Source organism: Schistocerca serialis, chromosome 6, assembly GCF_023864345.2.
Source record: "Schistocerca serialis cubense isolate TAMUIC-IGC-003099 chromosome 6, iqSchSeri2.2, whole genome shotgun sequence".
In the NCBI taxonomy this organism is placed as follows: Eukaryota; Metazoa; Arthropoda; class Insecta; order Orthoptera; family Acrididae; genus Schistocerca; species Schistocerca serialis.
In genome coordinates, this window is record NC_064643.1 from 433,983,704 (window position 1) to 433,999,889 (window position 16,186).

Here is a 16,186-nt window from a genome sequence, read left to right on the forward strand (position 1 = left end):
GCCTTCTCACCTCCATGGTTCTAGGAAGCTTGTCTGCAACTCAGGAATTAGCACAAGTGACACAGTGATGATAAAAAGTTTTTCAACCAAAACCTGAGCCCCATCTGCAGGCGTGTCCACCAACACCCCATTTCTCACCAAGGCAGTAAGGTGAGGCGAACCACCATTGCTTGAAATCCTTATCACTTCCCAAACTCTTGTAGTGGAAGGGGACTAAAACAGCCATCCCTTTCCTGAGTTGTGGGAAATTTCATTAGACCTCTCCGTTGAGATCTGTCTAGTTTGGAAGTCCTTGCCACTAGCTCTAGCTTGGAAGGCCTTGCCATGCTGCTGGTGGCATAGCCCTCAGCATCACTGACTGATGCAAACCCCAGAATGCAACTGTCATGTGGAATGACAGCAGCAGTCTGGAGGGGTGGGGAAGGCTGTGGAGGGGGGGGGGGGGGGGGGGCAGAGTGGAAAAGGAGAGGAGGAGGAAGGGAGGGGAGAGTGTGTTGGCAGATGGCAGCACGCAAAGAGGGTGGAAGATGAAAATAAGAAGATGGTGATAGGACAGAAGAGGGTGGAAACTGTTGGACGAACGGTGTGCGTACAGTATTTTACCACAGGTTGAAGGAGGAATAATTTCTGGGAGCAGAGGATGTGTTTTACAGATAATTCCCATCTGTACAGTTCAGAAAAGCTGGTGGTGAAGCAGCCATTGAAATCGAGCAGCTGATGTTCAGCTGCATGCCACAGTCCTATCACAGGCTTATCCTACTCCATCAGAGGCTGGGCCACCTGTGAAAGCAGTCATTTCATACCAGCTCTGCTGAAATCACTGCACAGCTTTTTATATTGGTATGACTACCAACCAAATTTCCACCAGAATAAATGGCCACTGGCAAACTGTGACCAAGAGAAAAGTAGACCACCCTATGGCACAACATGCAGCGGAATGTTGGTTTCAATTGCTGCTTCACTACTCGAGCCATCTGGATCCTCCTCTCCTCCTCCACCACCAGCTTTTCTGAACTCTGCAAGTGGGAGCCATACTTACAACACATTCTCCACACCTGAAATCATCCCAGCTTCAACATGCTGTCCCCACATCCTCCACCCAACAGTTTCCATCCCCTCTGTGCTATGACCTCCTCCCTATCCTTATTTCCCACCGTCTCTGTGGTGTCACCCTCTGCCACTGCACCTGCCCATCTTTCTCTGCTCCTCTCCTTTTTCAACCCCTTCCCCCCTCTTCCCCCTGTCCCGCCCCACAGTCTCCCAGTGCTGCACATGTTGGCTGTCTAGTCCCTGTACACCCTGCCAGACAGGGCTCCTCTGTCCTTCCTTCCCTCCCTCCCTCCCTCCCTCCCTCCCTCCCTCTCTCCCTCCCTCCCCTCCCCCCCCATACACTGCTATCCCTTCCCCTTCCATGCCCCCTCCAGACTGCTGCTTCCCTTCTATGTAACAGTTGCATTCTGGTCAGATTTACATGGAGGTGGTGGTGTGCTTGCTTGTGTGAATGAATGTATGTTTCTCTTTCTTCCTATGATGAAGGCTGTGGCCAAAAACTAATGTGAAAGTGTCTTAATTGTGCCTGTCTTCAGCTTAATGTGTGATTTTTATGTTAAATACTAATCTATCTTTTCCTTGCACTGTTGATATTCCAACCTTACGTTTCCATTGTTAGAGAATTGTTTGCAAGACAGATTAGTTTCTCCCATGACTCTTAACAGTGATTCCCCATATTTCATGAATAATAAAATCCTATTTTACTTTCAGTGGATCATAAATTATTGGAAAGTCTTACTGATTAAATTCTATAGCAACACCAATTAGCTACATGGCCACTGCCTTTGGAGCAAATCTACATCGGTACTTTGCAAATCACTGAAGTGTGTGTCAGAGAGGATTCTAACCCTTTCATTCATGTATGGATCATGGACAGAATGATTGCTTCAGTGTCTCTATGTGTACTGTAACTGGTCTAACCTTGCTTCATTGGTTCACAGGCATCACATCAGATAATGTTGCAGAAGCTGCACAGTATTTTGACAAGACATCTGCTCATCATCTTCAGGTGCTTACTGAAGTGTTGGTGCAACGGCTCACCAATGTATGCACTTACTTGCTACAAAAGCACAGGCACTAAGGATTGAGGCTATAACATCATTGTAGACGAATCAGAGCACGGTGACATCCACTGCACCCTGCCGGAGAAATGGGCCACGCTCTTCTCATTGATGATGTGGGAAAAGTGTGGCTACAAGTAGCTGCAAAGTGCGTGTGCAGGCATAGAGTTGGCACCCAGTTTAAGTGTGCTGACTGTGATTTTCTGTCTGTGTTGACTCTGATTCATTTGTCTGCGTCCGATGGTGCATTAGTGCCACCGATGCTGGTCCCCATGCCTTGCTGAGTTGAAAACCGATGTTCTATTGAATAGATCATTACTTATACAAATCTTGGCTGCTTCTTTAATGATGGAGTCCCAGTACATGGAAGCAGATGAAAGGATCTTTGACACTCCATAGTTCATGCTGTGTCCCATGTCAAGACAGTGTTCAGCTACAGCAGACTTTCCTGGCTGACACAGTGTCACTGTTCAGTACATCTATCCTTAACACTAGCACAGGATTTTATATATTCCTGGTTTCCTTAGACTTAAGCTGTCTTTGACAGGATCCAGCATAGTTTGCACTCATGCTGGAGGGTGGAAGACACATTCTATTTCATGTTTTTTTGAACAGCCTGCCAATCTTAAAGGACACACCACCTTCGTACGGTAGAAAACCATCCTGAAGGAGTTCTCTGTTTCTTCTGGCTGTTCTTGAGCTTCAGTGCATGCAAGTTTAAATGCATTATGGATCTATTTGTCAGAGTACCCATTTTGTACAGACACAGAGCAAAGATGGCTAAGCTCTGGTAGCCATTAAAATTTCTACACCATGAAGATGATGTGCTACAGATGCGAAATTTAACAGACAGGAAGAAGATGCTGTGATATGCAAATGATTAGCTTTTCAGAGCATTCACACAAGGTTGGTGCCGGTGGCAACACCTACAACGTGATGACACGAGGAAAGTTTCCAACTGATTTCTCATACACAAACAGCAGTTGACTGGCGTTGCCTGGTGAAATGATGTTGTCATGCCTCATGTAAGGAGGAGAAATGCGTACCATCATGCTTCCAACTTTCATAAAGGTCAGATTGTAGCCTATCACAATTGCGGTTTATCGTATCATGACATTGCTGCTTGCATTGGTCGAGATCCAATGACTTATCAGAATACGGAATCGGTGGGTTCAGGAGGGTAATACGGAACGTCGTGCTGGATCCCAACAGCCTCGTATCACTAGCAGTCGAGATGACAGGCATCTTATCCACATGGCTGCAATGGATCACGCAGCCACGTCTCAATCCCTGAGTCAACAGATGGGGATGTTTGCAGCAGCATGGACTATCAGCTCAGAGACCATGGCTGCAGTTACCCTTGACACTGCATCACAGACAAGAGCACCTGCAGTGGTGTACACAACGATGAACCTAGGTGCACGAATGGCAAAACGTCATTTTTTCGGATGAGCCCAGGTTCTGTTTACAGCATCATGGTGGTTGCATCCGTGTTTGGTGACATCGCTGTGAACGCACATTGGAGGCGTGTACTCGTCATCGCCATACTGGTGTATCACCCAGCGTGATGGTGTGGGGTGCCATTGGTTACACGTCTCGGTCACCTCTTGTTCGCATTGACAGCACTTTGAACAGTGGACGTTACATTCCAGATGTGTTACGACCCGTGGCTCTACCATTCATTCGATCCCTGCGAAACCCTACATTTCAGCAGGATAATGCACGACAGCATGTTGCAGGTCCTGTATGGGCCTTTCTGGATACAGAAAATGTTCGACTACTGCCCTGGCCAGCACATTCTCCAGATCTCTCACCAATTTAAGATGTCTGGTCAATGGTGGCCGAGCAACTGGCTCGTCACAATACGCCAGTCACTACTCTTGATGAACTGTGGTATCGTGTTGAACCTGCATGGGCAGCAGTACTTGTACACACCATCCAAGCTCTGTTTGACTCAATGCCCAGGCGTATCAAGGCCGTTATTACGGCCACAGGTGGTTGTTCTAGGTACTGATTTCTCGGGATCTATGCACCAAAATTGCATGAAAATGTAATCACATGTCAGTTCTAGTATAATATATTTGTAGAATGAATACCCGTTTATCACCTGCATTTCTTGGTGTAGCAATTTTAATGGCCAGTAGTGTAGGTCCGTGTGAGTTGGCTTGTGAAACACACTGTGACCCAAGAAACCATCTGCTTTTCTGCAGACCAAGATATTGAGAAATGAGGGGTCTCCATTTTTCTGTATTTCCAAGGTGAAGCAAATACTGGGATGGTGGGAGTTAAGGTGTTCCAGAAATCCAGGAAGCATTGCTCCTCCATGTGGCCAAACTACAGAACTGTTGTCCACGTATCTCCAGAAAGATGTAGGTTTCAACACTGCTGACTGAAGTGCTTTTTCCTCAAAGTCTTCCATAAAAAGGTTAGCTACTATGGGAGACAAAGGGCTACCCATAGCAACACCATCACTCTGCTCAAAATATTGTTCATTAAATAAAAAGTAAGTCAAGGTACGCACATGTTTGTATAGATGTAAGATGTCCTCCTCCACTTTAGTTCCTGTAAGTTGTAATGAATCCACCAAAGATACCCTTGTGAACAAGAAGACTGCATCGGAAGTCACTAATTCATCAGATGGTTTGAGATGCAAAGTCTTCAGTCATTGTATAAAATCTTCTGAGTTTCAAATGTGATGTTCACATTTCCTACCATTGGTCTTAGAAGAGAAGCCTGATGTTTTGCCAGGTAATATGTTGGGGCTCCTATGTTGCTCATGATAGGGCGAAGAGGAGCCCCTTCCTTGTGGATCTTAGGCAATCCATAAAGTCATGGTGGAACTGGCTCTTGTACTCATAAGCTCTTTTTAAAATGTTCAGGAAACTGGCTGGATTTGAGGAACATGATTATCTTCCATTGTACTGCATCAGTTGGATCCTTCTGGAGACAGCAATACACTGAGTCCTACAGTAAATCTTATCTTGCCGAAATAGATTGTTGTAGTCAAAAGAATAGTAGCATTTCCCTTGTCAGCAGGTAAAATCAGTGTTTCTGTGTCTTCTCTTAAGGAATAGAGAGCTTTCCTTTCCCTCAGTGTTTATGTTCTGCTCTGGTGTGGACATCCTGGTTATGCCCCTGCAAATCTCTTGCCTTATTTCTTCAGCAGTCTCACTCCGAACTTTCAAGACACCTCGCTTAACAGTACTGATAAAACCCTTGAGAGGAAAGGTCTTTGGAGTGGGTGCAAAATTTAGTCCCTTTTCAAACACAGACATCGCAGCATCACACAATTGTTTATCTGTGAAATTAAACACAATATGTGTGTACGGTTTACATTCTTGCGATAATTTGTGTGTAACACAATGGAACTTGGAAGCCTGCTGCTGCGTCCAGTCTGAAAGTAACCTTGTAGCACAGTCCACCCACCCCCAAGAATCCACTGACAGCCAACGAGATATTCAGATGTAGTGAAAGCAAGCTCCTGGAGACTGTCTAATTCTCACCTAGTATAATGGATTCTTTCTCTCACCATTGCCATGATGGCTCATTGTTTGATCCTTGGTGAATGTCTGTACACTTTTTTGGTCCTGACATCTCAGTAAAAACATATGACAGCACAACATTGTTTCTGTAGTAGTGGAGTTGATCGAACTCACATACTCTGTTGGCCATCTCTTCCCCATAAAGGTAATGGATGTGCTGTTTGAGACTTTCCTGACACAGTAACCACTTGATTGGTTCACAAGCATCACGTCAGATAATGTTGTGGAAGCTGCACAATATTTTGATGAGTCAGCTGCTCATCATGGTCTTGTTCTTGAAACCCCGTACTGAACCAATACACAAGGTGTTGTAGTGTATTCATAGATTCCTCACTTAAAGCTGGTTCTTGAAACTTTACAAGTAGACTTTCACTTAACAGTTTCCATCTATCTTCAAACATCTAGTAGCTCAAGCTCAGTTTTCCCAGCATCTCTGTGGCACTCCACCATGACTTCGACAAACATGAAAATTTGTGCTGCCCTTGTTTGTCTAAATTCAATATCTCTTGATAGTCTTATTTGGTGGGGTTCCTCAAACTTCAGCAACGTTTTAGGATGTGTCATGCAAGTGTTTTTTAAGCCGTGTTCTTCATAGACTGATTGCATTTCATTTTCCAAGTATCCCACCAGTGAATGAATGAAGTCTTCCATCTGCTTTTCTTACAATTGAGCCTGTATGATGCTTCTATTTGATACAATTAAAAATTATTATATCCTTGTGTTGACCAATTTCAGTCATTATTCACTGATACAGTTGCTGCAAGGTCAGCTGTTTTTGCGCCAATTCATAATGGCAGCAACAGATCGCACATTTCAGTGAAGCCAAATCTGTTGGTTTTGAGATATTGAGTCGAGAAAGTAACATTTATTCTAAAGGAATGGAGTATGAAAGATGCCAGCTGGTTCAAAATGGAGGTAGTTGAATAAATTATTTTTTGGTATCTGCAACAGATTTTCCCACTGTGACAGTTACTATCCATGTAATACTTTCATTGTAAGTGAAGGTGTCATTTCCAATTACATTGATTTTTCTTTTAAGAAAACTGGATGAATTTTAATAATAACCATAATTGAAACATACAAATGATTAAGGACATATTTTCAGTTTCTTCAGTAGGTCATTTTATGACATGCTATTGCTAAAATATGATATGATAATGTTTTCTCTAACTAATTATTTTAAATGTATGTTTATTGTTATTGCTAGATGAACACCTAAGTACTACAGAAGCTTTGGCGTGTCATAATATTCACAACTATTTTTCAAGTGATGGATGACATGGACACATACCTTTCTGAGTTTCATGACTGTTGGTGGTATTTCACTTGCCCATGAATACTTGCATTTTGGACATGTGTGCCTTGCTTTCCAGTATCGGTGCATAATTGATTGCAAAATTGATGCAAATGGGGTGACTCCAATTCCTGTGGCAATCAAAACAGCATGTTGTGCTCTGAAAATATGACTTGAGGGTGCTCCATATGGTCCATCCAGGTAAATCTGTAGATAGAAAGCTTCATGTTACTCTCTAGTAATGAAAATGAAGTGTACATTGCTGTTTCCAGTCTAGATGAAAATTATCAGATTCATTCATTCATTCATTCATTGTACTGTGAAAACCACACAACAGAACTATCTTCAGGAGCATTGAAAGAATCAAGGTGGATAATAATTAAAAAGAAGTAGTTGTTATTAGAAACAGCAATTAACTGATGTAAACTCAAATTAAATGCAACATTGCAAATGTAGCAGTAAAATTGTTACTTCAAGCACTTTTCTCTGTTATTGGAAATGGCTACTGTTTGTTGTCTACTACTAGCTTTACCTCTAGACAATAAAAATTTTATTTAGCATGGAACAGCTGTTATCAGAAGCTTTAGGAAGTGATTCATTCAAGCACTTAACATTGTCACCATTCATGCTGCTAATAAAAACTACTTGCCTATAGTGTAAATATTAGATTATTTGTTGAGGGAATGGCTACAAATGTAACCTCCTTTTCAGTTCATTGGAATTCTCAATGTACTGCATTGTGTGATGGGAGATGCCTGAAAACATTTGTACCAGAATACGAAACTCCCATACTAACCTCATCCTTTGCGCATTTCTCTATCCATGAGTGAGCAAATTTTGATTAAAATCTGCTGAAGTCTTTTCACTTTACACATGAGAAAAGTTTTAAATTTTTTAGAATACATTTTCTTCTTGTGGTGTCCTTGTTAGATACTTAATAGAACTGTTTCCCTAGTACTGAACTGAACTTCTAAACCTACATCCATGTATACGTCCATACTGCAAACCTGGCAGAGGGTAACTTCTTGTTGTACCACATATTATGATTTCTTACAGTCTTTTTCTCATATGGGTCGTGGAAGGAATGACTACATAAATGCCTCTGTAGATATTGCAGCTAGTCTAATCTTGTCTTTGTGGGCTCTACAGGAACAATACATAGGAGGCTCCAGTATATACTTAGGTTCCTCACTTAGTATCAGTTCTTGCACCTTTGTAAGTAAGCTTTTGTGGAATAGTTAGCATCTATATTCAAATGTCTGCCTGTTCAAATCTTTCAGTATCTCCTTTACATTCTCCCAAGGATCACACAAATCTATGACAGATCATGCAGGATAGAATGTACATTTCATTGTAAATGCCAGGATGCTCATTACTTTGTATTGTGCTGTTGATGGTTCATTGGGATTTATTAACTAGAAGCTTATGAATTTATCTAAGTATCACAACTAAAGTATTTGCTGTGGTTGAGCAAAATTCTTTTCAGAAGTCAAGAAATAAATCATGTACACGATTGCCTTGATCTACAGTTTCAGGGTGGCATGTGAAAAAATCACTAGTTGTTTTTTGTGCAAGAATTTTCAGAATTGGTGCTGATTGGCATTTGTCAGTTTTTTCTATTCGAGATATTTAATTTCTGTAAGGCCAGCACACTGGCAGCTGTGTGGGTCAATTTGAAAGTCTTGAGAATGAATGGGACCTGAGCCATTATCACTCTTCCAGAGTCTGATAGTATCATCATCCAATTTAAATTGTTACAAGGTTCAACAATGTATAACAGGCAAAACAAGAAAAATAATGAGAAACCCTGCATCACTGTTGTTTGCAGTGGATTTAATTTTGAAACTGAACCAGTATCTCATTTATTTCATCTGAAATTTGATATTTACTTTCCTCTGTGGCTCTCTCATTCTTCTGAGAAAAAAATTCATGGTTACAGAAATTGATTTGGGCACCTAACATCACATATTACCAAATAAAAACACAGTGTGTTCGTGGAGTATAACTTCAGATCTTAAATGAAAGAATCTTTGTATCGAAATGGTTTGCAGTTAGGGCAAACATAACTATAAAATTCAAGGAAAAAAAAGGTCACTTGGCATATGGAATTCTGTCACTAGATGCTTCAGAAGTTTAATTATAGCTAGTCAGAATTATTGTTCTTTCATGTTCTCCAAAAAAGCTAATTAAAATTTGACATTATGTTTACTACAAAATAATGAAAAGCTGTTACAAAATTATTGATAGTATGTCAGACATGAAGCACGAGCTTGGTCTGCAATGGAACCATTCTGACATTTGCATCAAGTTATTTACAGTAATCATGGAAAACATACATGTGGATGGCCTGACAGAAATGTGTTTCCTGCTCCTCAATAATAAGGGTGTTAATGATTGCCCACCTCACTGGATGAGCTTAAACACACAATCCTAAGGAGTCTCTCAATTTGTTACTGGAATGAGCATGTAAGTGGGAAGTCATTCCTTCAAAAGCAGGAACTTGTCTGTTCTGAAAAGCAATTTTTACATTTTAAGTTTTTCTCTAGACAACATTTCTATGCTGAAGGGACATTTTTGGAACAGGAAATGAGAAAATATATCTTTGCTACATGGAAGTTCTGAAACTTTCATATTTTCACTCAATCAGCAGAAAACAGCCTACATCCCCATCTATACTTACACCTTATGGTGCATGGCAGAAGGTAACTCTGGTACCATTATCTTTCCCCTCCTTACCTGTTTCATCCACAAACGGCTAATGGAAAGAATGGCTGTCAATAAAGCTTCGTACAAGTTCTTATTTACCTGAATTGTTGTCTTGGTCATTACACAAGATTTATGTGAGAGTAATTAATCTGTTGCCCCAACTTCTTGGAACATACACTCTCAATTTCAGCCGTAAACTTCTGTTATGCCCAACTTCTCTCTTTTAGCATGTAACACTGGACTTTGTTGAGCATCTCTGTAATGTTCTGGAACCAAGTAAACAGTCCCATCATTAAACATGTCATTCTTCATTGGATCTTCTTCATATCCTCCATTAATCCTGTTTGGTATGAGTCCTAGACTAATGAAAATACTCAAGAATTGATCAGACGAGAGTTATGTATGCCGCTTCTGTCATGGATGAATACATTTCAGTAGGATTGTCCCACTGAATCTTAGCCTGCCAAGTGCATTTCCTGCTGTTGTTCTATATGGTCACTCCATTTTAAGTTGCTCGAGATGGTTACTTCTACTTATTTTAAGGCAGTTACTGTATCTGTAAATTTATTGACAGTAGTGCAATTGCAGAGTAGTGGATCTCTTCACCTGTTTACGTGCAATACAGAAGATTTATCAATGTTCAGTGTCACTGCCATTTCTTACACCAATTTTCCATCCTCTGCAGGTCTTCTGGCATTTTACTGCAGGGTTTTGATGATGCAGTATTCCTATAGACAAAGATGTCATCCACAAATAGCCTCACACTGTTGTCAACATTATCCAATAGACCATTAATACAAATTATAAACAGTAACAGCCCTGAAACACTCCCTTGTTGTACTTCTGTAATCTCTTTTCTATCTGCAGATTTTGTTCCATTATGAAAAGTAATGTCAAGCTCTCCCTGCAAGAAAGCTCCAAGCCTTATCAGCAATCTGATATGATACTTGTTAAGATAATATTTTTCCACTAAGCTAAAGTCTGAAACTGTATCAAATGTCTTTCTGGAAGCTGAGAGACATAGCAGCAACCTCCTTATGTCACTCAGGATCTCACTGATGAACAGAATGAACTAAGTGTCATAAGAATGAGATTTTCACTCTGCAGCGGAGTGTGCGCTGATATGGAACTTCCTGGCAGATTAAAACTGTGTGCCCGACCGAGACTTGAACTCGGGACCTTTGCCTTTCACGGGCAAGTGCTCTAGGTAGAGCACTTGCCCGCGAAAGGCAAAGGTCCCGAGTTCGAGTCTCGGTCGGGCACACAGTTTTAATCTGCCAGGAAGTTTCATAAGTGTCATAATATTTCTGTCTGCAGAATTGATATTGACTTTTGTACAGGAGATTTTCCTTCCGTCAAAATGTCACAATGCACGAGTACAAGAAAGTTTCATAATTCTGCAGCAGGCTGACTGTAGCAATATAGGCTTTCAATTATGTGCATCTCTCCGATAACCCTTCTGGAAAATGGGGGAACAACCTGCACTTTTTTTCCAGTTGCTAAGCACTCTTTGTTGTGTTCATGACCTAAGGACCTACAATGAACTGTTGCTAAAAGGAGATAAAGTTCTTTCACATCATCTCTACAGTAACTCACAGTTATCTCATCCAGTTATCTTTTTACTGTTGATCAGTCTTCATTGATTTTCTGTTCCAAGCTCATGTACCACACCATTAGTCATTTTGTGTATTGTGTGATAGTTGAATGTCTTCTGCAGTGAAACATTTTGTGAGACTAAATTCAGTATTTCATTCTTCTATGTGTAATCATCTACTTTGGTGCCAGTATGGTCACTGACTGACTAAGTGGACAATTTCCATCTGCTTATTGATTATAAGCCTAGAACTTCTTAGGGTTTTTAATCAGAATATTTGGCAAAATTTTACTTTCAAATTCATTGAATACTTCCTGTGTCTGTCTCCTCATGCTCATTTTGGCTTCATTCCACTTTTTTCATGTACTAGGTTTTGACTTCAGTTAAATAGACATTTAGCTTTCTCCGTTTTCACAGCAAGTTTCTGACATGGCTGTTTAACTATAGTTGGTCTTCATCCTCAAGAACTTGATGTTGACTATTTACATTCTCCAGAATTTGGATCCTGTCACTTGTACTAACTGCAAATATTTTCCTACTATTTTTTAAATATTCCTTATAATGCCCATAGCCATTGATACTACACAGCCTTATAATTACATATTCCCTCCCAGTCCATAAGTGATTCAAAAAGTTCAGGTGTTTTAGTTACTAGTTGGTCTACGACATTGCCCTCATACATCTGTTCTCTAAGTATCTGCTCAAAGTAATTTTCAGACGAAAAAATTCAGAACACTCTCACAAAAATCCTTATCTCTGATATGAATGTTAATCACATTACTCTACCATTCCTTCATTGGCAAATTGAAGTCCCTCTGCTCTCTCCCGCTTGATTATGATGCATGATCACGAAATGTACTCATGATATTCTCCAAGTTGTCTCCGAAATTCTCTGGTATAGGTGGTATGTACAGGCTACTGCGTTTGAGCCACCTTTGATGTTTACCTGCACCCAGACCAGTCAGAATCTATAATAACCTCACTAGATACTGTAGAATATTTTATGGCAATGAGTATGCTGCCAACACTGGTGCCTAACGTATCCTTTGTGGTTATATATTCCAAAGTGAATTTAGTATTTTGCTGCTGTTCACTTCCAGTTTCAGCCAACTTTTTGCTGCTAATACTAGTAGGCATTATTACCTTTAATAAATTATTTGGGGAGCTTACCATGGATGCACTTGCAGTTTACCAATAACAGATTAAAATTTCCTATAGCTGAATGTTCTCCTCCAGGAGTAATGCAACTGATCTGTCTATGATTTGGCCAAGCATTTTATTATGGACATCCCTATGTGCACACCACACACAGTTACCTGATTAGCCACCTTCATTAAGCCAACCAAGTGCCAAAAGAAAGCAAGGAAATTACCAAGGTAGAAAGTGGCTGGCCATTATTAGCTTCAGGAAGTGAAATTCCGTATTTGCTAAATGTGGCCACAGAATGCAGGCAAAAAATGTCATTCATGCCAACATGAGCCACTATTTGCAAACTGTTGCACCCAATGTGTTCAGTAGTCGCTGGCAAATACCTCCACATGACTGACCTTTCCCAAATTGCCAGCAATTTCAATGAAGGGCTAACTCCTACCATCAGAGATCCCAATGGACAACAGACCCACTCTTTTGTGTTTTTCCAGACCTAAGAGGAAAATAAACACTGGCCCAACAGACGAGGCATCCCCGTCATCTCAAATGCATTAAAAACACTGAGCGGCATACCGTGTCTGTAGCTAAGCCAGAAGGGGGCCATCTGTGCATCCACTTTCACCTTCCATCTAGAGATAACAAAAACCCACCACTATCCACTATATACCTTCATGTGAGGCCAGACTACCCAGATGATGAATGTCAGAAGATGCTGTGACATTGGTGTTGCTAGTGGATTCTGGCAACACCAAATGTATGACCGCTTTCACCACTGGTGCAACAAAAACATTATGCCTTCTGGCCTATTCTGGAGAGCAGCCCATTCACCTAGTGTCCGCACACAAGAAGAACAGTCCCTATCCATTTCTTATTATCAAAAAACTACATTAAACTGTGAAAAAATTAACCACGAAAGCAGTCAGGGGATAACTGAGAAAGAACAATGCTAACAGAGATGAAGTAAATACTGTCGCACTAACACTTATACTGGTGGGAAACTGCATTACAAATTTTACTCTCTCTATATTAATGATAAAAAAATATGCGGACTCATATGACCAAAGTAAAAGCACAACTAAAAGCAGATAAACAGTTGCTGTTCACTTCTACTCGGAAGTACATAAGAATACTATTAAACTAATTGATTTACATAAACTGTGACCTGCTGGTGTTCAGCTCCTCAGTGCTTTATGAATATTACTTAAAATCACAGATGTATTTATTTTGGATGAATTTACATGGCTGTTTGGCTATATTGAAGAAGAACTGTGATGAAAGCAATGACTCTTCATTGGAGTCACATTTAAGTCTCCACCTAGCCATTGTGGTTTGACTTTTTGTTAGTTTATCTATACCTCTTCAGGAGAATGGAGGAGATTCATTGATTGATAGTATGACCTCCTCCTCATCTCCTTTCCTTCCTCTTCTTTTTATCCAGTATCTTAGATCAACCTAACTTTGTTGTGTATTACCTTATAAAGTGACACTTCAGCTTGATACCTCAAACTTTACTTTAGAAACAATTGTACGAAAAGAAATATTCACTTGAAGAAATTAAGAAATTACAGAGAGACAAAATGGCTGGCCATTATCAGCTTCATGAGATGAAACTACAATATTGCAAAATGTGTCTGTTGTACCACTGTAATTTTGCATCATGAAGCTAAGTACTGAACCTTACAAGCATTTGTTATTAGATTAGATTAGATTTATTTATGTTTGACATTACTGCAACACTGCAAAATAGCATAACATGTGATTAATTTCATCCATAAGAAATAACAAAATACATCTGATGACTCATTTGCTCCAAGTCATATTCCAGTCTCTCTGCAGATATTGTATTTTTCATGAGTAATACTGTACTCAGGTTCATCAGCATGCATACCACAGTCAAACATAGTGACATACAGGTTCCAAATTTGTTCTGATAAGTGACAGATAAATTTACAACAATTTTGTACAGACATGCAGAATCAGTATGTTTTCTCAAATTCTGTATTTAGTTTGGGACAACATGACGTGTATTTGCACAATGTGCAGGTGACCTCGCCATTTTTATCAGGGAACAATAACTGATGGAACGAGTAAGTTGCTGATGTGTCTACCTAAACCATGATGTGACTAAGGAAAAACATAATTAATAACAAATAAAACGAAAATTAAATGAAAACTTTCTTAGCAAAATCTTTTGCTTGTTATGTGGTACCAGATATGTGCACTAGCTTTTTCATCTATTTATTTTATTTTTGTTTTGAAAGTCCTTTTCCTCAAAAGTCAACATGAAGTTGTGACAGTGGCTACCACTGCCTCCTATCTACTACTAGTACCACCCAGTAGTAGTAGTAGTAGTAGTAGTAGTAATAATTCGTTATCAGTCTCTGTTGTCGTGAGCTATTCTTGCTCTCTCCTTTTAAGCCAGCTGAGATCTCTCCCTCATTGATGTTATCTATTTGTTTCATATTACATTTCAGTTAAGAAATTTTTGCTGCATCATGTAGTCGCTACCATGGCTGCTTCTTCGAATACAGATTTCTAAGTTTCTTGCACTTCAGATTTCTGTGACATTTTGCTTTTTCTCTTTGCCTTTTCTGTGCCATATCTCCTCTTAATCAGCCATTTTTTCATGTTTCTCCATCTCTTTTTGTCATTATTTTTCTTTTTCTAAAAACATAATTTACTGCTTGCTTATTTTCTGTATCATTAGGGTCTTTCTTTTTAGCAGTGATAGCCTCCATAGTATGTTTGCACTCCAAGTAAAACCTAAATTGTGTAGCCTTTTGATGCAGACTTTTTTATTTTCATCCTTTTGCATCACCTTCAAGCACTTGAACTGGAAATTAGGTACCTCTAAACACTGTATAGCTCTCCACCAGCATGGTGTGCATTTTAAAGCTAAAGACTCTTGTTCCAGAAATTTTATTTTTTTTCTTCATGTGTGTCATACCTTAACAGGTGAATTTGTGGCTCAAATGGCTCTGAGCACTATGGGGTGAATTTGTGAATTTAATTATTTTCTTTCTTATATCTTAAAAGATTTTCACAGGAAGTCAGGAACGTTAATCCCTTAGTCCACACATCACAGAAGAGCAAAGGGATTCGAGCCATTAACATAGAACATGAGGAAAGTTGTGTCAGGATTTGAAGAAATACTTTCAGTTGTTTTGGACTTGATGAATGAGCGTTTTCAAGAACTGTAATCAATTCCCATTTTGTACTATAAAAGGTACGTGTACTGGTACTTTGACCATTGTCTCAATAACTCATGTTTCATTAGCCACAGTTTAATATTTCCACATGTGTTACTTTCTTTTCTTTAAATGTTTCCCTTTTTTCCCTCTTCATGTCATGTGTTAAATGGGAACAAGTTCTACTTCCCTTACCATCTCTTATGAGTTGGTACAACTGTGTTTCAGTTTAAGGGTCAGTCAAATGAAAAAAGACATAAGAAAGTAAGTAAACCGTCTCTGTATAATTTCTTAGGCTTCTGCACACAGTGTCAGTTTACATAAAAGTTTTATGATTATTGTACCATGTCCTAAAGTGAAAAAAGCTATACTGGAGAGACAATGTCATCCACAGTTACAGTGGCCTCCTCCTGGGTATACTGGTATTTTAGTTGTGCAGAGTCACTTATATTTTGTCATTACTGTTCACAGAGCACGATGTTATGTCACAGTTTTAAAAGATCATTGTTATGATTGGTTCTCATGAGGCAGAAGGAGTGGGCCTATAGTTACAACCATAAACCAACCAAACCAGCCATGACAACCAACAAAAGAAATCAAGA

The 16,186-nt window shown here is 39.8% G+C and overlaps 1 protein-coding gene across 1 annotated transcript in view; it reads right to left on the minus strand.

Moving 5' to 3' along the window:
• The window catches only part of LOC126484349 (NADPH oxidase 5), a 500,777-nt gene that overhangs the window by 58,682 nt on the left and 425,909 nt on the right, over positions 1–16,186 (minus strand). The window contains exon 16 of the mRNA XM_050107810.1: positions 6,945–7,154. Within this exon, the coding sequence (XP_049963767.1) occupies positions 6,945–7,154 (210 nt within the window). The remainder of the gene's footprint in view (positions 1–6,944; positions 7,155–16,186) is intronic.